Source organism: Echinops telfairi, unplaced genomic scaffold, assembly GCF_000313985.2.
Source record: "Echinops telfairi isolate 266 unplaced genomic scaffold, ASM31398v2 ScPeMD7_7423;HRSCAF=8461, whole genome shotgun sequence".
Taxonomy (NCBI): domain Eukaryota; kingdom Metazoa; phylum Chordata; class Mammalia; order Afrosoricida; family Tenrecidae; genus Echinops; species Echinops telfairi.
Window position 1 is genome coordinate 1,111,025 of NW_022111323.1, and position 22,607 is coordinate 1,133,631.

A 22,607-nucleotide genomic window follows, 5' to 3' on the forward strand; every position below is an offset into this window, starting at 1 on the left:
AACTAGAGGAAGGTTGTGAGTTTCATTATGGCTACACTGAACACTGTGTGACTCATCTCCTCCCCACTACCCCTCTGCAAGGGATGTCCAGATGTCCACAGATGGGCATTGGGTCCCCATCACGCGCTCCCCTCATTCATGATGATATGATTTTTTTTCTCCCGCCTTTGGTGCTTGAAACCTGGTCCCCTCGGCCCTTCATGATCACACATGTTTGTGTGCTGCTTCCATGTGGGCTTTGTTGCTTCTGGGCTAGATAGCCGCTTGTTTACTTTCAAGCCTTTGAGACCCCAGACACTATATCTCTCGATTAGCTGGACACCATCACCTTCATGACACTTACTTATGCACACATTCATCTTCAACATTTATGTGGAGAAGGTGATCACACAAAGATTGTTTTTATTCTTTGGTGTCTGTTACCTGATCCCTTCAACACCTCATGATCACACAGGCTTCTGTGCTTCTTCTCTGTGGTCTTTGTTGCTTCTGAGCTAGATGGCCGCTTGTTTGCCTTCAAGCCTTCAAGACCCCATATGCTATATCTTTTGATAGCCAGGCACTATCCGCTTTCTTCACAACGTTTGCTTATGCACATGTTTGTCTTCAGCGATCATGTCGGGAAGGTGGGTATCATGGAATGACCGTTTAGCTGAGCAAGGTGCTCTTGTATTAAGGGAATGCGCATGAGGAAGCCCAATGTCCACCTGCCACCCTACTACTAAACCTATAAATATATGTACATAGATCTATTTCTCACATAATCATAAATATATTTACATATGTACATGTCTGTATTTAGGCCTCTATGTATGACCTTTGCCTCCTACTCCTTTCCTCTATTTCCTTGTTTTCCTCCTGTCCCACTACCATGTTCAGCCTTCATTCTGGTTTCACTAATTCCTCTCAGTTACCTTGCCCTTGGTCACTCCCTACCAGTCCTCCCATCCCCTCCCTGCCACTGGTTTTGAACCACTTGTTATTCCCTTGTCCCAGGGTTGGCCAACACCTCCTCCCTTCCCCTGCCTCCCACACTCTCATGTCCCTCCGGGTCCGTTGGTCCCGTTATTTTCTTCTCACATTGTTTGTCCAGCCTATCTTATCTAGGTGGACCTGCAGAGATAATAATATGTGCATAAAATTGCGGATGGCTTTGACAGCACCAAACAAAGTGGCACATAAGAACATGGCAACGATGGCAGCAACACTGACAAGCTAACAAACAAAAAAGTACTGATATACAAAATTTTAAAAAAGAAAAAACAAAACAAAACAAAAAACAGAAAAAAAAGGCCTGTTTATAGTTCAAGGTCTGTTTTTTGACGTTTAAGAGTATTTTCCAGACGAGTCTGATGGGGTGCCACATCCTGGCCCAAAAATCCCACAATGTGTGTGTGTGTATGTGTGTGTGTATGTGTGTTTGACAGAGGATATTTGTACATGGTATTTACCTTTCCAGCAGATATATTTATGAATATTATGGAGCATACAAGATGTGGAGTAATGAAAACTTCTTATACATAACCTTAAAATTAAGCCACTGGAGTTAGGACCTCAGAATCAAAGGCTCAGGGGACACCAAAGTCAATTGGCATAACAAATTGTTTTTGCTCTTAGGTGCCATTGAGTTGGTTCCAACTCATAGTAGCTTAACATGGTCTACCAATATAATGACTACACCTTATTTTGTTGAGTAGTGACTGAGGTCTTAAAAGCTCGTGAGTGGCCATATAAGGTTCAACTATTGGTCTGTCCATGTATGGAGGAAAAAAGAGAGATGAAAATTGGAGAGAGAAGACATTTAGTCCTTTGGAACAATACATCACTCCATGACCCCAAGACCAGAAGAACTAGATGGTGCCTGGCTACCGCTAGCAACTCTTCTAAAAGGCTCACAGTAGATGGTCCTGGACAGAGTGGGAGAAAAATGAGAAATACAATTCAAAATCATAAAAGAGGCCAGGCTTAATGGTAAGATAACTAGTAGAATCCCTTTCAGGTCTGGAACTGAACTTATCCCCATCCCTCAATTTTCAGCCAAATAATAGATTTTTAAGGGGAACAGCAACATTAGTGAGGTATGAACATCTTAGAATAATAATCCTTTGAGATCAAAAGGGCAGTATTTACCCAAGTCCAAAGTTCAGAAGGGTCAGCAAAGAAGGAGGAATACAAACAGAAAACACAGAGAGTAAGTGGGTTATGTGATGGTACATTGAGAGGATTGCTACTAATTGAGATGAAGCAAATGCATATGAACTATTGAATGTAAAACAAATGATCTGTTTTGTAAATCTTCACCCAGTTCACTATATATATATATAGACATACTTATAGGTACTTTTCAATCTCCCTTTCAATTCGAGGACTGTTTCTATATAACCTGTTTGGCCAAGGGGCTGAGAAGAGCATCACCAGAACAGAAAAAGTTCATTGAGCGGGAAGAAGACTGATTTTAAAAAGTTTTCTAGGATGCTAAACATATCTCTTCACAAAGTTTTCACACTTCAACTCCAACTAAGTCTCTGAACTCAGGATCAGCTGCTAAGGTACTTACCAGTATTGTCAGGTTGCATGATGGCCATGAGAAAGGTATGAGGAAAGAGCATGGCAGCACCCTTCCTCATTCCCTGAAGCTGTACAGTGTTGCCCTGGAACATGACCCCATGCATGTCAGTCTCTGTACCCAGTCCAAGCAGGTGCCAGTTCACCATGTCACCCTTGCACATGTCCAGTCTGGGCAGGTTAGAGAATAGAAACCCATTAATAGCTGGAAAACAAGAAAATAAAATAGAATTGGCAGGTTAGATTCAAGCACTAGCTAGCAACATGACAGTTCTGTAACATGATTTCCTACAACTTGAAACTATGAAGTCTTCCTCAGCACTTCTTTCTTGTTTTCTAAACCACTTATAAAGAACTAGCAGATATTTTTCTCCCCAGATGTATCCTTTATGACCAGTCCACTCATCCAGATCTATCTCAACTCTCTACAGCTCAACTGTCACTCCACTCTGCTCCAATATGAATGCCTGCTCTAGTCTCATTCCCCTACAGCATCTTCCACACTGCTTAGGGTTAAGCTTTAAAAAGCCAACAATAAATCAGTTAACATTTATTTTTTGAAACCTTCCAAATGTTTCTTATTATCTACAAAACAAATTCCTGACTCCTTATCAAGGCTCTTTAGCATTAGGATCCAACTGAACTTTCTAAAATCATCTACCACTCTGCCACCATGGGTCACATCTTGGCAACACTGAACTACTCTCCACTCCCACAACACTCCCTCACCCCTAACATCTATTTTATCTTCCTTCAAACTCTTTTCCTTGGGTTTCTGTGGAACTACACTCTTCTGGTTCTCTTTTAGCGTCTCTGATCATTTCTTCTCCATTTTGTTTTCATTTACCATATCCTTCTTGAGTATTGAGTTCTTCAGTGTTCCATCCTCAGCTCTCAATCTGTTTCTTCCTCTTCACCTAAACAATCTGGTTTTTGCCATCATCCTCCATGGCCTCAACTCCTGCATCAGCCTCCTTCCTGGTTTGTCCCCATTTCCCTCACCTGAACTGTGTTTGTCTCTGTATCTCCAGGGCTTTAAATATGATAGGAACTTGGAAAACATCTGTTGAATTCTTACATGCTATTTCTTCCTCCTTGAAACAATCCTTCTTTATGGTCTCTTTATATGGTAGTCTACTGTTCAGTCATCATTTGTCAGCTCAAAGGTCACTGTCCCTGTGAAACAGTTTTATCTGTTTCCCATTAATTTTTGTCACGACCATATTCTACAACAGCATTTGCCACACAGACTACAATTATTTACTTACAAATTTATCTCCTGCATTGTATTGACCTAGCAGGAAACACATTATTATTATTATTTTGTATATCTATGACTGCATGGGTGTTTCCAGTACCAATTGGGTACTGAATACATTCTAACTGAAATGAACTTGGCAAATAACTATCATAATTTTTCCAGCGGATAGAATTGATTGGTTATAGGAACAAGAGATAGCCAAAAGACAATGGACTCATTTTTGCCCTCCTCCAGGTCTCCCCACAACCAAAACTACACAGAGGACTGCTTAGAGCTGACAACTTGGTCAATGTCCCCAAAATAATTGGAATTATATTTAATTTGTCACCCTGTGCTGCCTGTGGGAATATTCTACTGTCTCTGGCCACAGTGTCCTGATTACCTATACTAATTCAATATTTACTGTGCATTAGATGGTGTAATAGACAAGATACAAATATAAATACACTGTAGCCTTTTTTAAAGGAAACTTTACTCCAGTAGAAGTAAAAACCCATAGCAGTTGTAAAAAGCCATGTAAAAATAACTGTAATATTGAATTGAGTATGGACTTGCTATTTAAATACTCTGATAAAAATGCAATAGTAGTTCAGAGGAATGTGTCATCACTATGGACTTGAGTAATAAGATATGGAGGAGATGAGCTTTGAGACTGCACAGAGTCACAACAGGTAAAGGACAAAGATATAAAGAAGGGCATTTCAAGATGAGTATATAGCATTGCACTGTTTTGTTTTAAAATGTACAAGATATGCCCATGACAAAAATAAAAGCCAATTTTTTTGTAATATGGCATGCGGGAGTAGGAAACAGAAAGAGGAAGATAAATGTATAGGTATCAGCCCAGCTTATTTCTCTCACTCTCCAGTGGATTCCTTCTTCAAGTGCTCCATCTCCCTGTGTGCAACACAGGACAGACCACAAAATGGTGCAACCTAAAGATTCTGGTACTTTAAACTGAATACTACATCACACTTATGCAGAGTTGACTAATGGGATCAGTATTTCCATGAATGAGTCATGGTTAAAGCTAGCATTAAACACATATTTTGTTTGGAATCCCTATTGGTAACCCAAATAAAAGGTATTCCCCACCATACCATGCATCCGATTGGAGTCTTGGAATCCCTTGACATCCTCTGAAAGCAGTCGGGAATCCAACATAGCGGCTGCTTGATTGGTATTGTTGTACCAGCTCTTGTTCTCATCCAACACAGTGAAGAGTAGAAAGAATTCCTTATCCACCCCTTTCTGCAGGCCCAATGGAGGGAGGTCAGAGAACAGACTGACAATAATTAAAACAGTTGTGGACTGTCAAGCTGCATACCAAGGGTACCCAATTTTCTTTTCCAAACTCAAAGCCAAGCCCATACTTCTTTTCCAGAGCTGCAATTGTTGCTCTTCAGTTAATCTCAAATTGCAAGTGGGTTTAGAAAGTCATAATAAAGGGAAAATGGAGCATCAATGGGCTCAAACATAAGAACAATTGTGAGGATGACACAGGATCAGGCAGTGTTTTGGTCTGTTGTACAGAGGGTTGCTAAGCGTCAGAACTGACTCGAAGGAACCTAACAACAACAACAACAACAATGAGGGACTCTAATACTGGAGGGGAAGAAAGTAAAAAAGAGATCAGGGAAGTAGTACAGGATGAGGATTAAGAAGAGGAAGCATAGAGAGAATTTAGAATATCCTGGAGAGAGGAATGGGGAAAGGTGGCTAGAAGAGCATGGCATGATTTTAAGAGGAACTGAAATTAAAAGTAATTATTATTATTGCTATTACAGCTGACATTTATTGAATGAATATTATGCCCCAGACACTGAGCTAAGCACTTTATATAATCCAAACTCAAATTTATTTCCATTGAGTCAGTTATGACTCACAATGACCCAATAGCCCCTGTGGATTTCTGAGACAGTTAATTCTGCCCTCCCCCCGCCACCCCCCACCGAGACTAACGATATACAGGAGTAGAAAGCCACATCTTTCTGTAGCAGATTGGTTGGTTTTGAAATGCTGACCTTGCAGTTAGAAGCCCAATAGATTATTTTGATGAGTTAACACAAAAATCTGAAGTACCTTATCCATCATTAATTCTTTATAACAGATGAGGAAACTGAAAAAAAGTTTAAGTAACTTGCCCAGAATTACACAAATAGAAATAATGAGCTAAATATGAAAGGATAAAAGAAATTTTAAGGTGAACTTATTAAGGTGGACATATGAATTAAGAGCAATGGTTAGGAGTCACTGATGTGAGGAGTGGGGAAAACAAGTAAACAAACAGGAGGTGATGGGAGGAGCTAAAGTGGAAAGGAATATAAGATAGAACACATGTATGTTTTGTGCAGGAATAGGATGCAAGGTAGTATGAAGTCCCAAAAAATTAATTTGTAATTCAATGGCTTGTTTTTCTTCCCCCTATCATCTCACCTCAAAATTTAGCACACACAGAGGCTCCTCCCAGCAAACTTCCCAGGAAGAAGCCTTGTCAATACCTGTTTGCCATCTGCAGTCAATGCACCAGGCTTGCACACCAGCAGGGGACCCACAAGGCCAGAATGTGTGTCTCTTATGGGATCTGCAGCAGAGAAGTACATCCAAGACAGACAAGCAGCATCCTGAGCACTGGGGCCAGCATGGGGTGGTACTGTCCAGTGGTATGTTACTTTTTCAAAGGGCTTAGCCACCAAACCATGGTGAAATGAACCTGTTGATGAATCAAGGAATCCATTATTCACAATGATCAAAGTGAAACCTTTAGTTACAAACAACGGGGTAAAACTGCAAATTTATTTTGTATTTGGAGGGGTGGAATATTGGGAAGAACCATGGGATAGAAGTCAAGAGACCAGAGTTTGGTTTCCAATTCTGCCACCATTTGTTATATGAAGTACGACAATTTAAACGTTCTAATATTTCAGTTTTTCATAATCATAGGACCGCAGGTATAAAAAGGACTTCAAAATGTATTTGGGCTATCATTTGAAAACATATATCTATTCTTTTATTAATTTAACCTTCTCCACATTCACGGATATATTTAAAGCAAAGTTATATGTACATGTTACTTCTGTTGAACCTATATGAGTATAGTCCCAATCTTCTCCCATACCCTTCCAGCCCTTGTGTTTATCCATGTATCTACCATAGATTATTGTATTTCATTACTATTTACCCCTGTGGACTTTAACTCTTAAATTCCTCCCAGTGTCTTTCCCTGGCACTCTCATTTTTTTGGTGACCTCCCTCTTATTGCATGTTGTCTTCCCCTTCACTCATGTGATTACCTTCACATTCTAACTTGTTTAAAATTCTCTAGTGTTTAGAGATACTATCTGTCATAATAGTATGTTTAAATAACGTTGATGGTTGATCAGTGTTTCCTCTGTGTATGTATATGAAGAACAAAACAAAACATTAGAGGTGTAATTATTCAAACGGGTACAGGACATAGTCAAATTACAGATAATATATGTTGTTAGATGCCTTTGAGTCAATTCAGCCTCATAGAGACCCTACGTACAACACCATCCTCATAATTGTTGCTATCTTTGAGCCCATTGCTGTAGCCACTCTATTTTCTCAAGAATCTTTCCTTTTTAATGCAGCCTCTCTACTTTACCAAGCATGGTGTCCTATTCCAAAGACTGGTCTCTTTTTATACAAAGTCTCAGCATCGTTGCTTCTAAGGAGCATTCTGACTGCACTCTTTCCAATACAGATTTGTGTGGTCATTTGGCAATCCATGGTAGTTTCTATATTTTGCCAGTACCATGATTCAAATGTATCAATTCCTATTTGATCTACTTTATTTAATTTTCAACTTTCACATGTATATAAGGTGATTGAAAATACTGTGACTTGAGCCATGCACACATTCAAACTCAAAGTAACATACTTCCTTTCATAATTTTAAAGAGCTCTTGTTCAGATTTATAGAGTACAATGTGTTTCTAATTTATAATCTTATGAATAATCAATGAGATAAAATGAAAATAGTAAAATAACTTTGCCTACCAAATTAGCAAATATTTTCTAAATTATAATAATTAATGCTGCTGAGAGATATTTCAAATGGTACCTACCCCTTTAATTCAATAATAAAGTCAAATGGGAATAGCCCTTTTAGAAAACTACTGACAAAATGTGTGTGCACATTATATATATGTGTGTGTCTGTGTGTACATATATTAAAAACCTAAAAAGATTCATGCAAACAAAAACAGAAAATAAAGATGTAAAATAAATATTGGAAAGAATGTTCACCCTAAAGTAATCAAAAAAATGCAAACCAAAACAGTGTTGTTTCCATTGTATTTGTAATACTGTAACGTTGACAAAAAGTAAAATAACTGTCCCAGTGACCTTAAAGCTAACAATCCATTCAAGATACAATTAGCAAACAATTACCTGAAATAACCGAGGAAGGAGAGTCAGAAGTTGCAGGAAGAACCTGGATTTTAAACTACTTTGTATCTCCTCACTCTTTTAGAAGGACTACCCCTTACTCTAATGTAGAGGTTTAACATGAGCAGAATTAAGTGTTCTGGAATTCTCATTATTCACTGTGTTATCCATAGTTTAGTTTTTCTATGATCCACACAGTTGAATACTTTTGCATAGCAAAGGTAAAAAACTTTCCAATATTTTCTGTTTTTAGCTAAGGTAAATCTGATATCAGTAATGATATCCATTGCTACATGTCCTCTTTAGAATCTGGCTTGGACTTCTGGCGTTGTCCTATAGATACACTGCTGCAACCATATGGGAATTATCTTCAGCAAAATTTACCATGCATTTGTATTAATGATATTATTCAATAACTTCATTTTGTTGGGTCACCTTTCTTTGGAATGGGTACAAATATTGAATTCTTCCATTTGGTTGGTCAGGTAGCTGTCTTCCACATTTTTTTAGCATAGCCAAGTGAGAGTTTCCAAGTACATGTTTGTTTAAACATAACAATTGGTATTCTGTCAATTCCTGGAGACTTCTTTAAACTAGTGAGTTTAGAGTAGCTCGGATTTATTCCTCATTAAAATAATTTTTATGCACAGCCATCTTTATTGTAGTAATTTCTATAATAGCAAAAAAATGGAAACAACCAACTATCCAGTCTGTGGAGGAATGGATACATAAATTATGGTATGTACACTCAAAGGAATATTTTTATTTTAACTCTGCCTATGTCCTTATCTAGAGGCCTCTTAACACTTTTTGCCTTTTATGAATTTTTTTTATTCCTCCCCAGGGGATTTTTGCTTTTTTTCCCCTGATTGAGTCAGCATATTACATCCTTGCTTGTCAAAATATTCATGGCTTTGGGACTTTGAATTGATAAATATTCATAATGTGTGGGGCAAAAATGCACAAATCCATACTGCATGACCTTAACCACATAAAATTGTATGCACACTTGTTGAAATCCATGTTAAAAGACATGTCAAACTGTATCAAATCATCAAAATGATCCTGGATGTCTTTTGTGTTCTTTGCTTTTTGCTCTTTGATTTTCAGTTTTATATAATGCACAAAAAGTCTTGAAGAGAAAAAAAAGTGATTTTAAAAACTTGAATGGAGTCCCCATTGCTTTTAGAATAAAGTTAACTTTCTGACACATACAAAAAATTAAGGAGTCTGTCAAATACTTCATGATAGTAACAAAGTTGGAGGACAGTATGCTTAGCCAAGTTAGTCAATCACATAAAGATAAATATTTTATGACAACATTAGTATAAAGAAAAAATAAATGGTTTTCACACCAAAGGATAAGTCTTTGAAGGCTATAGTGAGGCTAGGGCTAGATGGGGAGATGGAGATGAAAGGGACAGGAAAGAAAGGAGGGAGAGTAGGTTGGAAACAAAAAAGAAAAGAAGGAGAAAGAGAATGATAAGGAGAAAGAGAAGGAGAAGAAGCCATATACACAAAATATTTACTAGGATACTGTCACTTTTTGATTAAATGAGCTGTGCAACGATATATGCTATGTTTTTATTTTTATATTCAATTTAATATATTAATAATTGGGATTTAATGTATATAGCATATTATTCCATAGTTCAATCACATCAAGCAGTATTGTACAATTGCTAACACAGTTTCCAAACATTATTTTGCTTCCTGGAGTCCTTGTCATAGTCTCCCTTTTACCACCAACCCCCACAGCACTGTACCTTCTCCCGCACACACAAAAAAACCCCTTATTCCACTTGCTGTCCTTCCTGAAATGTTTGAATGCCAACTGATTATTTGGGGCATAGTGATCCCCTGTATTCCCTTCTATCTTCTTTGGATGCTTCCTGCATTGTTCAATATTTTACTCAGAGAATCCTTCAATATTGCCACAGATGCTTGATTTTTTTTCTTCCACTATTTCAACCTGAGAAATGCTGAACATGTTCTTCCCTTAGATTAACTTGAGGTCTTTACACATTTAATTATAATTCTTTGTTTTCTCAAGCCACTTGTTGGCATTTTATGTTCAGTTCTTCTACTTCACCTTTCATAGTTTTGTTTTAATTTTATTCAGCTTCAACTTGAACCTGTATATGAGAAATTTAAGATCTGGTTCACAGTAAGCTCCTGGTTTTTCATTGAATGATGATTTCGAAATTCTCAATTTCTTTTCACAGATGTAGTCAAATGACTTATTAACAAACTACAATATGCAGCGACAAGAGCTTGCTTGCTGAAAGTGAAGAAGAGTAGAAGTACTTGCTGGTGAAGATCAAAGATAACCTTCAGCCTTCAGTATGGATAATACTTTAACATAAAGAAAACAAATTTCTCACATCTGGATCAACAAGCAATATCATGATAAATGGAGAAAGACTGGAGTTGTTAACAATTTTATTGTACTTAGATCTACAATCAGCAGCCATGGAATCAGCAGTCAAGAAATTCAAAGATGTATTTCATTGGACAAATCTACTGCAAAGACCTTTTACAATGTTGAAGAACAATGATATCACTTTGAGGACTAAAGTGCATCTGACCAAAGCTATTTTCATTCACCACATATGCATGCGGAAGCTCAAGAATAAATAAAGAAGTACAAATTTGAATCATGGTATTGGCAAAGAATATTAAATATACTGTAGACTACTAGAAGAACCAAGAATCACTTTGAATATAGTTGATACATTTCTTTAGTTTATTTTTTTGCATAAAATGAATTCTTGAAGAGGTCAGGTGAGAGGTCTTGTAGAATGTACTTTTATTCCAGATTTGCTTATAAATTTATTCTTTATATTTTCATTATTTGGTATATTTAGTATTCTATAGTATTTTTACTTAGGATATATCAATATTACTCACAAAAAAATCCAGGAATTAATAAATCCACTTATAAATTTATCTCCCAAAATAATCATCCAGATTACAAACCAAAATTTATATATGCAGCCAGGCATTGCAACAAAGCAGATAATATTCAACAAGACTGGAACAGCATAGAAAATTATAGATGGACCTGGAGAACAATATGTTGAGTGAAAATTTTCAATCACAAAAGAATAAATGTTGTATGAGACCACTGTTAGAAAGGAAAAATCAAAGCAAAGATTTTCATACTAACAGAAATAGACTTTGATATTTAATGGTTTGTGGGGAGAGCAAAGGAGAGAAGATGAAGCAATAGTCTGGAAAGTAGAAAGTGTTAACTTTGGAGAGGGCGAAGATAGTATTTCACAAGATGGAGAAGAGAAGTCCAAGTGGGGGCACAATAGGCTATTGAGGGCTTAATAAGCAGTTTAATTTAATGAATGCAAAGTTGATTATTTGAAATGCACCCCCCCTCATAAGTCACGATAAAAACTTTTTTTAAAAACCAAGAAAATTAAAAGAACATAAAATTCTATATCATTGACTAAATTCATGATGCTATCAATAGAATTACCACATGCCACACGGGATGGTTTATAATGTTCCCCAATAAAATGACAATGGTGTCTCTAAAGTAGGCCATGGAGATATATAAATATCATATCATTTATATAATATATACATGCATATGAATGGATTTGAGGTAGCACTTAATGTAGCCTTAATCTAAGAACAATTAGATCTTATGATATGACCCTACTTGTTACTTGCCCTCATGATTACTGAAAACATGGGTGCTGAAGAAAAGTGTGGTTAATACATCAGGTGGTGCTAGGCTATCAAAAAAGTCTTAAAGGCTCATCTTAAAACACACAGAAATCTAAGTGAGGTGTCAACTAAGTCCACATGGAAGAAGCACATTAGCATGTGTGGATCAAGAATTGAAAATCATAAAATCCAATAGTCGTGGGAATGTTATTAGAGCTTAAATTCTGAGCACCCCATTTTCGTAGGGCTATGGATTACAGTGAAATCCCAAAATCAACTTGTAGGATCTCCACATGGATTAAACCTCCAGTGAATCCCCTCTGATCATTGACCAAGGATGTCAATAGCTTTGCTATAAGACAGAGTGCATTGAGAAGTGGACTAATGCAGATGTAGTTAGGTTAAAATTTAGCATCTTATCATTTGTTCTCCTTTTAATTAATTTTAAATTTGTTACAGTTTTTATCATTTTCTGCTTTCTCTTCAATTGGATTTTTGTGTTTTGTTTTATTTGCCTTTTTTGTGTGTATTTTTCTTTATATGAACTCCAAGATAAATAAAACTAGAGAGATAGTAACTGGATTAATAATTTCTTTAGGCTATGGTAGGGGAGATTGAAGGGACATGGGGAGCTAATAATAATGAGTATAAGAAAGAAGAAAGTGTCCTAAAATTAAGTGTGGTGGTGATTGCACAATTAATTTTACTATATTAAACTATTGCATTATATGTGAGTTATGTGTCAATTAAAATTTAAAGTAAAAGTAGAATAGAAGAAAATATTGAAACAACCCTATATGACCAAACAATAGAGGATAGGGTAAATAAATTATGGCAAATCCATAACAACATAGGAAATAGTCACAATATAACGGTGAACTCAAGTCTGATCTCAACTAATGGTGACCTCATGCATAATAAGATTAATCCATTACGATCCATAGGATTTTTATTGGTTGATTTTCTAATGTGAGTCACTAGGTATTTCCTCCTAATCTGTTTTAGTCTAAAAGATCTGCTGAATCCTCCTCAGCATCATAGCAACATGAAAGTCTGCATTGATAGATGATCGGTTGCTGCACATGAGATGCATTGGTCAGGAATTAAACCTGGGTCACCTGGATGGAAGGTGAGAATTTTATCACTGAACCACCACTTCTTTCCCAGTGCAAATAGCAGGACACAAATTTGCATAAACCATTATGATCTAAAATCTATGAATATATGCATTTTCTTTGTACAGAATAAAGTTATTTCAAAATGTACATGGAGATTTATCAATGAATATTTATTTCTTTCATAATTTTGTTTTCCAAAATTTCATAATATACATTTTAAATTAAAATATATATAATATTAAAATTTATCCTTCTGCCTTGTTATACTACCATTCATTCATTCAAAAATGTCCACCCATTATAATGAATTTTGCCTCCATCTAACTTCCCCCTTCCTCATTTATTTGCTTTCCAGAGCTAGCTGCTATGACCTGCAGCCCACATTTGTTGAAAACTGCTTGCTCACCATCATTATACACAGTGCCCTCGTAGTCTTTCTCATAAAAGACCCCATGGGGTTGAATGCTGAATGGCTGAGAGGCACGATTGTAGAAGACTACCTCGATGTTGTCACCCACCTCAGCCCGGATGACCGGCCCTGGAAAATGAGAAGGAGAGGCAATGAGAATAAGAATAGGGATGAAAAGAACAGAAAACAGAAGAATACTAAGGGGAGACAAAGAGGAACTAAAGGTAAAACATAAAGACAGTTCATGTCTTTCCAATAATAAAAACAATGTCTTCCAATGATATTGCTAGCTGCGGTGTGAAAAATTCTACTTAATTGTTATAAAAAGCATTTTAGATTCATTATCTTTTTTCAATAATTGAACATAACGCTAAGGTATACAGGTTGCAGGTTATTTATTTATTTCAAGCTGAGGAAGTTGTAGATCAGAGAGATTGAAATGACCTGCCCAAGTTTACAAGGCTGATTAGTAGCAGAACCAGCATTTAAAGAAAAGGATTTCCCCATACCTCACTGTCAGATGTAATCACATTTACCTACATTTTATTATAATAGTTCTAACAGCGAGTTTCCTAATGTGGTTATTGTTGTTAGATGTCATCAAGTCAATTACTACTCATAGCAACCCTATATGACAGAGGAGAAGTGTCTTAATGGATCTTTTTGGGTGTAATTTTAATGTCTATCCTGGAAAAAGTACAGTCAGAATTCTCTTTAGAAGTTTAGAAGAAAGGATGATGAGGCTTTGTCTCTCATATTTTGGACATGTTATCAGGAGAGACTAGTCCCTGTTGAAGCACACTGTGCTTGGTAAAGTAGAAGGTCAGCAAAAAAGAGGAAGCTTCTTAATTATGTGGGTTGATACATTGGCTGCTACAATGGATTCAAATAGAGGAAGGATTGTGAAGATGGTATAGGATGAGGCAGGGTGCCTCACCCTGTCTCCAGGTGTTCCCCACTTCTTTGGTTCTCATTCACACTTCCATCAATTTGATTCTGACTTACAGTGATCCTATAGGAGGACAGGGTAGAACTTCCCCTGTGGGTTTCTGAGGCTATAAATCTTTACTGGAGTGAAAAACCTCATCTTTTTCCTGTGGAGCAACTAGTGGGTTTGAACTGCTGCCCTTGCTGTAGGCAGCCCAAATGCAACCCACTCTGCCTGCTTTGTTTCCAGTCTATGAATTTCATAAGTTAGAAACTCTTTACCCAAGATTCCCAGGTGCTTTTCTTCCTCCAGCTTCACCTTCTCCTGGAATGTCTCATCTTGGAAGGCTTCATAACGGACTTTCCAATAAGTACCCCCAATTCGACTGGAACTCTTCTGGAAGAACTTAGCTGACTCACTGGCACACAAAGAGACAAATGTCAGATGATTTTGGGTTTCAAAACTACATCCGTCACTCTTGGTTCCATCAAGGTCTTCATAGTTATGAAGAATCTCAAAGATCACCCAGATTAATTCATACTCAGTTAAGAAATTTCCTCTAGATGCACAAATGACATGCTGCTCCCACTTGAGCCCTTTCAAGGTCAGTCAACTCATTTTTAGAAGAGGGTATCTCTTCTATTGTCGAGTAGTTTTTATTATTGGGGTTTTTCTTTATAGTAAGTTGAAATCTATTTGCATCTAAGTTCCATTCACTGGAATTAATTGTGTCCTGTGGAGTTATGTACATACCAGAGATGTGTCCTTAGTCAACTATATGCTGACTCCTCTTAATCAAGAATAATATTCACTCCAAATTGAAAGCCCACTAAGTTGGTAAGCTCAGTAGGAGATTCTAGAAACCATACGGATGTCCAGGCCCACACTTTCCTAAGTTACCATAGACTCACTCTTTTGTTTCAAATTGGAGAAATATGTATGAGTGCCCTAGAATCTTTCTCATGCCCTTTCCAAGTCATATACTGTTTCTTTTAGGAAAGACTTCTTTATCAATGATATTCTGTGAACTTTCAACTAAACAGGGCATTAACCTCCTGCTCCATGTTGCACACATCTGGATCATGAATGAAACAAGATAACATGGAGAAAATCTTCCTGCTCCAAAAAAATGGCAATGAGTAGCCACAAATTAGGTTGTTTTCCTTTTCCCCACATTTCTCTGAATGTTCTATATGTTTCATATGCAAACTATAGACTATGAATGAGGAAGGAAAGAATAAAGATAGTAATAATAATAGGACAGATTAGAGTTTAAGAAAAAAACTGATCGAGGATCTGGTCCCACTTGGGCCTTCTTTTCTGAACATTTCCTGAAAGTCTAGCAGAACCAACTCAAAATTCTGCTAGAATTCTTTTCTGGTGATATGGCAAACCCTACAAAATCTTTACTACCAACAACTTCCCAAGAATAAGCCTTCCAAGAGCCTCCAATGAGTTGGCTAAGAACTGTCATGTAATCCTAATGGCCATTGAGTCAATGTGGACTCATAACAATCTGCTGTAGGTTTCTGAGACTCACGTTTTATGGGAGTAGAAAACTGTGATCATCTTGAGACTATTAAGAGTGAAGGAGTGGTGTTTAGCCTGTCAATCAGGTCACAGATTGATGACCTCATTTGGAGGCTCTATGGAGAGAAATAGCTCACTGGAAGCCAGACCCACATGCACTCTCTGCTTCATTATCCTGCTGATGAGACACGTGGAGCTAGAACCCTGGAGATGGAGGAGCCATGTGGAGACCCAAACCAGTGCTGAGATGCTTCCACTGCCACTGGATCCACAAGACTTTTCACACACTTGCCTGTGATCTTCCTGCATTCAACATCTTTGAATGGCTGTGTGAGTCTATAGAGGAACTTATGGACTAGTATCAACATATGGGGTAATATCGGACTTATGGACTTGATCGGGACTGGGCTGGGTATTTTCTTAATGTACAATTACTCTTTGATATAAAGTTCTGTCTTACACACATATGAGTGTCACTGGATTTGTTTCTCTAGTTAACCCGGACTAACACAAAAACCCAGTCTTTCTCTCATGGGGTTACTGATGGTTTCAAATAGCCGACCAGGTGAATCACAGCCCAATACATAACCACTATGCTGCCAAGTCTTCTGCAATGTAATCCTAGTAGATAGTTATTTATAACTCCTAAGTGGAAGGATAATTTCTGAGAGGGAGAGAGCAGATGTGGGGCACTACACCCAGGAAAAGGGAGAAAAGACCTCTTACCTGCCTGGCTCCCTTAAACTCTTTCCAGTACTCCCATCATACCCCATTGGGCCATAGTCCCATTGGATTTCATGGGCCTCAATGAAGTACTGTCGGACTTTTCCTGTGAGCTGGTACACGGGAGGGGCCTCAGAGCAAGACTTGACTTTGTAGAGTGCCTGCATGCCATCTAGAGGGGAAAAAACAGTATCGTGTCTTTATTCCAACCTACAGTATTTGTACTCAGAGTACTCACCTTCTCCCTTTGAATTTTTCTACCGATTGCCCTATACTAGACTTTCTCCTGCCTAAACATGGGTCACATTCTCTTTTTTCTCAAGGGCCTGCAAAGGTTAGAAGGAGTCTAAGCTAGAATTCAAGTACCTCTATTTTTTGAAACCAGCATGGACTCATTTATTGGATCTTTCTTCCTGTCTCTGCAAGAGGTTGGCTTTGTAGCACTATCACATCATGAAGTTAGGCCTTCATCCAAGACCAAGTTTTACCATTATGTGTAAGACTGTAACAAATCACTTACTAAATCTGAGCTAAATTCTTCTTTTGTCACTGGGTAGACTATTAAAAACCACTGTGACAATTACATAATCTCCTGCCGACTTGAGTTGAAGGGGTGGAGTCTAGCCTGCTAATTAGGTCGCAGCTTGATGACCTCATTTGGAGATAAATAGTTCACTGGAGGCCAGACTCATTCTCTCGGCCTTCCCTTTCTGCTGTTGAGACACTCAGAGAGCTGGAGGAGACCCACGGAGACCCATGCCAGCATTGAGAAGCTTCCGTTTCCACTGGATGGATCTGTAAGACCTTTTACCCACTGGCCTGTGATCTTCCTACATCCAGCAGCATTGCATGTACTGTGTGTGTCTAAAGAGGAATTTATGGACTGGTATCAGACATATTGGCTAGTATCAGACTTATGGACTTGATCTGGACTGGGCTTGGATGTTTTCTCAACATACAATTTCTCTTTTATATAAAGCTCTTTCTTATTCATATATGACTCTCTCTGGATTTGTTTCTTTAGTCTACCTGGACTAACACATCCACTTATTAAAGTTAGTAGGACTCATGAATCTAAAAAGATCTGTAAGTCCTCTGTTAAAGGCAGCTCCAAAAAATAATGGAATGCCAGTACATTGGAAATTAGAAATCTGAACTATGAAAAAGAATGAGAAAATGATATTAATTTCTGTTGAGTTATGGATTCCTTGTCAACCTATATCAGGTGCTTTTCTATAACCACTATATGAAACAAGCTTTTAAAGTTCTTTTTTTTAAGATGGAAAAACAAAACTAAGGACCAGAGCAGTTAAATAACTTGTCCAACATCATACAACTAGTCAATGCTATAGTACAGACTTAAGCTTTTATCTTTTAACTGTAAATCATGAGAGCTCACTTTCTTCTATTAGATCCACTGTCTTAATCTCATCACCTGCCCAGTCTTTTGGGTTGAACATCACATTCTCTCCCTGAAGAATCATTAAAATTCTATGAATTAGACATCATTTTCTCTATCCTCAGATGAAGAAACAGAAGCACATAGAAATAATATAATTTACCAAAGGTAGTAGACAAAGAGTGGTACCAGGATTCGAATCCAGATCTTCCTGGTTCTAATGTCCATATTTGTTCCATTATCATGCTGCATCTCCAATCTCTATCTACACTTTTACTTTCTTACCTAGGAATTTCGGGGACCAAGAGAAGACGCTGGATGATGGAAGATGGGTAACTGCCCCCCTAAGTGTCAAGCTTACTACATGAGCTTCCTTATCCTCCAGGCTATAACTCACCATTGACTCAACAGTTTTATATACTAATATGCCACTCCCTGATACCCTCCTAACTTGCCATACATAAAATATTTCCAGAAAACAATGTCTGAAAGGGATGTCAATAACTTTGTGAGTGAACTCCTTTACTTTATAGAGTAACAAATGAGGCCTAAAAAAGAGGGAAAGATTAACTCAAAGTCACAGAGTGAGTTCTTTATTGTAGAGCTGGGACCACAACTCAGGCTTTCTAACTGCTTATATAATCCTAGTCCATAGTCCCATAAATTCCTCCTCATTTCAAATTCTCATCAATACACTCTGCTATTACTTCAACCATTTTCCATCTGTGAACCAAACTGCAACTTTACTGCTGTTGGGACTTAGCTAGAATGCCATTACTCACTTACAATATTCCATTGTCTCCTGAGAGATCCCTACTGTCCTTTAAATCTTCTATGTATTACTTGTTCAATAAACTGTAAATGGCTCTAGATATTTCCTTAGAATTCTATGTAAAAAATTGTAACTTAAAAATTCACCTTTTATACCACCACCAAAAAAAAAAAATATTATTCTCCAATCCATATGGACTTCTCACTAGGATAGATCATAAGTTAGGTCACAAAACAAGTCTCAATAAATTTTTAAAAATTAAAATCATCCAATTTTCTCATTAAAATGTAGTAAAACTGGAAGATAATACAAAGGAAAATGTAAATTTCAGAAATATGTGAAAATTAAACAATAAAATATTAAAGAACCAATGGGTCAAAGAAGACAAACACAAAGAAAATTATAAAACACATTGGGATGGAAAAAATGAAAGCAAAAATTACCAAAACCTATGTTTTGCAGCAAAAAAAGGACCCCAAGGGAAATTATAGATACACAAAGAAAGAAGAAAAGAAAGAAGAAACTTCTCAAATCAATAATCTAACTTTACACTTTAAAAAAGAAGAAAAAAGTTAACTCTATATTCAAATTAGCTAGAAGAAAGAAAATAAAAATGATCAGAGCAGAAATAAGTATGAGAGAAAATAGAGAAAGGAATTGCGCAATTATGTTTGACATGATTGAATTGTGGAGTGATATGACATGTATGGGCTCCCAAGTTACAGGAAAGAAAGAAAGAGAGAGAGAGAGAGAGAGAAAGAAAAAGAAAGAAAGAGAGAAAGAGAGAAAGAGAGAAAGAAAGAGAAAGAAAGAAAGAAAGAAAGAAAGAAAGAAAGAGAGAAAGAAAGAAAGGCATAGATCTAGGAATGGGTTTGGTGCTCGCACTAAATCCGAGCTCCAACTTAAAATCAATCTGTTCTTTCATTTTGGCCCTGCTCCATACTCACCTTCACAAAATATGATAAGAGTGCCACAGCAAAGTGCAGTGAAGAAAGCAGATGGCACCTGGCTATCAATCCGAATAGAGTCTGGGGGTCTTAAAGTTTTGTATTTAAACAAGCAGCCATCTAAGTGAGGGGCCAACTAAGTCCACATGGAAGAAGCACACTAGCTTGTGTGGTCCAGAGATGACAATTACAAGATTTGAATATGGTGAGGGGAAAAGCAGAGTAAAAATTATAAATACCCAATTTGTGGAGGGCTATGGAGGTTGGTGGGAGCCCTAAACCCATGTGCAGAGTATCTAGTAAGGCTACACCACTGGCAGATGTGTTTTAGCTACAGGCAAGAGTCTCGAACAGTCTTACTAACAGGTAGAGACCATTGTAATCTTGATTATGCTGGATCGACCTTGGTACTTAGCCAGTTGAACACCCTATAGATGGGACCTGAATTTGTTCTGGGTGCAAGTATCTCTTACTGGTTCCATGACAGAAATTTCTCCCCTGGCTATTTTAATGTTGCTGGGGATCTATTCCTTCTTACATATTCTTTGTTTTTTGTCTGTATATTGTATCGATTTTAGCCTTACCACCTTAGTGCAGTTTTGTTTTTTACTGTTTTCTGTTGGGTCTCCCAGCTGTGAAACACATGCTTAATGAGAATAACTGATACAAGGGGGATATAGGGAATACAGAAGTGGGGGATACATGAAAGGGAGGGAAAGGGAATCTCAGGAGTAAATAGTGAAGACAAACGTGGGAAAGGAGCACTAGAATGGAGTGTGACTGCTTAACTCATCTTAGAGGTGATTGAACCATGGGAGGTGGGACTGCTCTAAAAATCTGATGTGCGGGTGATTGTACAATTCTCCTTGATATGATTGATTGACTAAACTATTGAATTATATGATATGTAAACTACTTGCCAGTAAAACTGTTGAAAAAAAGAAAAAGAAACATGAAAAGAGTATCCAAATCAGAAAATTATATTTTTCAAATCATCTTATATGTAGAAAATCCCAAAGAACCCACCAAAAAGTTAAGGTTGCAAAACTAATTCAGCAAAGTACAAAAAAATCTCAAACCAAAATTACTTCTATCCAATCAATACTAACTCATAGGACAGAGTAAAACTGCCCCTGTGATCTTTTAAGACTGTAACTTTTTATGGGAGTAGAAAGGCCTGTCGTTCTACTGAGGAACATCTGGTGGTTTCGAACTGCTGACCTTGTGATCACAGTCCAATACTTTACTACACCACAAAGGCTCCAGGCAGGATACAAAACTAACTCATATTTTGAAAGTTGTACTTTTACAACAGCCATGAACAATCTGGCAACAAAACTTAAGAAAACAACCATATTTACAGTAACATCTAAAAGAATAAAACACCTAAGAATAAATTTAAACAGCTATGTGAAAGACCTGTACATTGAGCATTAAGATGCTGCTGAAAGAAATTAAAAACATAAATAAATGGAAAGGCACTTTGTATTTATGGATTGAAAGTCCTTGTTAAGATTCCAGTACTACCCAAAGCAATTTACAAATTGAAAATAACTCCTATAAAAATTCCAGCAGTCATTTGGCGGAAATGGAAAAGCCAATCCTCAAATTCACATGGAATTGTAAGACTTCCCAAATAGGGAAAACATGATTAAAAAAGAGTAACAATTTCATATTTTCTTATTTTAAAACCTACTAGAAAGCTACAGCAATTAAAACAATGTGTTACTGGTATAAGGACAGACATATAGATCAATGGAATAGAATGGTTATTGCTAGGTGCCATTGAGGCAGTTCCATCTGACAGTAACCCTTTGCACAAGAAACAAATACCACCCAGTCCTGTGCTTGAATCCATTGCTGCAGCTACTGTGTCAATCCTTCTCATCAAGGGTTTTCCTCTTTTTCACTACCTGTCTATGTCATCAAGCATGGTAACCTTTTCCAGGGAATGGTTCTCCTGATAATATGTCTAAAGTACGTGAAACGAAGTATCATCATCCTCAAGTCTATGGAGCATTCTGGATGTACTTCTTACAAGACAGTTTTGTTTGTTTTCCTGATAGTTATATGGTACTTTCAATATTCTTTGCCAGCACAATTCACACGTAATTTTCTTCGGTCTTCCTTAGTTAATGTCCAACTTTAAAATGTATATGAGGCACTCGATATTCTAACAGAAGGGTCACAAGGAAGGTGAGTAAGCCAGGGTGCAGTATAGCACTGATGAAACACACAGCATTCCTCTAATTCTTTAATGCTTCCTCCCCCCTCCCCCGCTGCCATTATCATGATCCCAGTTCTGCCTTACAAACCCAGTTAGACTGGAGCATTTACACTGGTACAGATAAGAGCTCTGGACATACGGAATGCAGGACAAATGCCTCCCCCGCCCTGCCCCATAACAGTAATGGGAGAAGTGCATGAGGGTAGGGGGAAGATGGGGGGAGAAGGGGGAGAAAGGGGCAATGGATCACAAGGATCAACGTATAACCCCCCCTCTCCCAGGTGGACAAACAACAGAAACGTGGGGGAATGGAGACAGCGGACGGTGTAAGATATAAAAATAATAATTTATAATTTATCAATCATTCACCGGGGGAGGGAAAAAAGAGGTGCTGATACCAAGGGCTCAAATAGAAAGAAAATGTTTTGAAAATGATGATGGCAACATATATACAAATGTGCTTGATACAATTGATGTATGGATTTTTATAAGAGATGTCAAAGCCAATCACAATTTTATTCACACATTGTTATGTCTGCACACCCACCTAGATAAGAGAGATTGGACAAAAAATACATATATATGAGAAGAAAATAAAGGGACCGATGGCCCCGGAGGGACATGGGAGTGT

At 37.4% G+C, this 22,607-nt stretch overlaps 1 protein-coding gene across 5 annotated transcripts in view; it reads right to left on the bottom strand.

Moving 5' to 3' along the window:
• HEPH (hephaestin) overlaps positions 1 to 22,607 on the bottom strand; it is a 150,717-nt gene that overhangs the window by 116,544 nt on the left and 11,566 nt on the right. For 2 of the 5 annotated variants that reach the window (XM_004715438.1, XM_030887709.2), the window contains exons 6-11: positions 16,635 to 16,803; positions 14,660 to 14,796; positions 13,448 to 13,579; positions 6,328 to 6,539; positions 4,927 to 5,077; positions 2,558 to 2,770 (exon numbers count right to left, since the gene is read on the bottom strand). In XM_004715438.1, coding sequence (XP_004715495.1) covers positions 2,558 to 2,770; positions 4,927 to 5,077; positions 6,328 to 6,539; positions 13,448 to 13,579; positions 14,660 to 14,796; positions 16,635 to 16,803 — 1,014 coding nt within the window. The remainder of the gene's footprint in view (positions 1 to 2,557; positions 2,771 to 4,926; positions 5,078 to 6,327; positions 6,540 to 13,447; positions 13,580 to 14,659; positions 14,797 to 16,634; positions 16,804 to 22,607) is intronic. The other 3 variants (XM_030887710.2, XM_013007924.2, XM_030887708.2) reach the window with 2 other exon arrangements.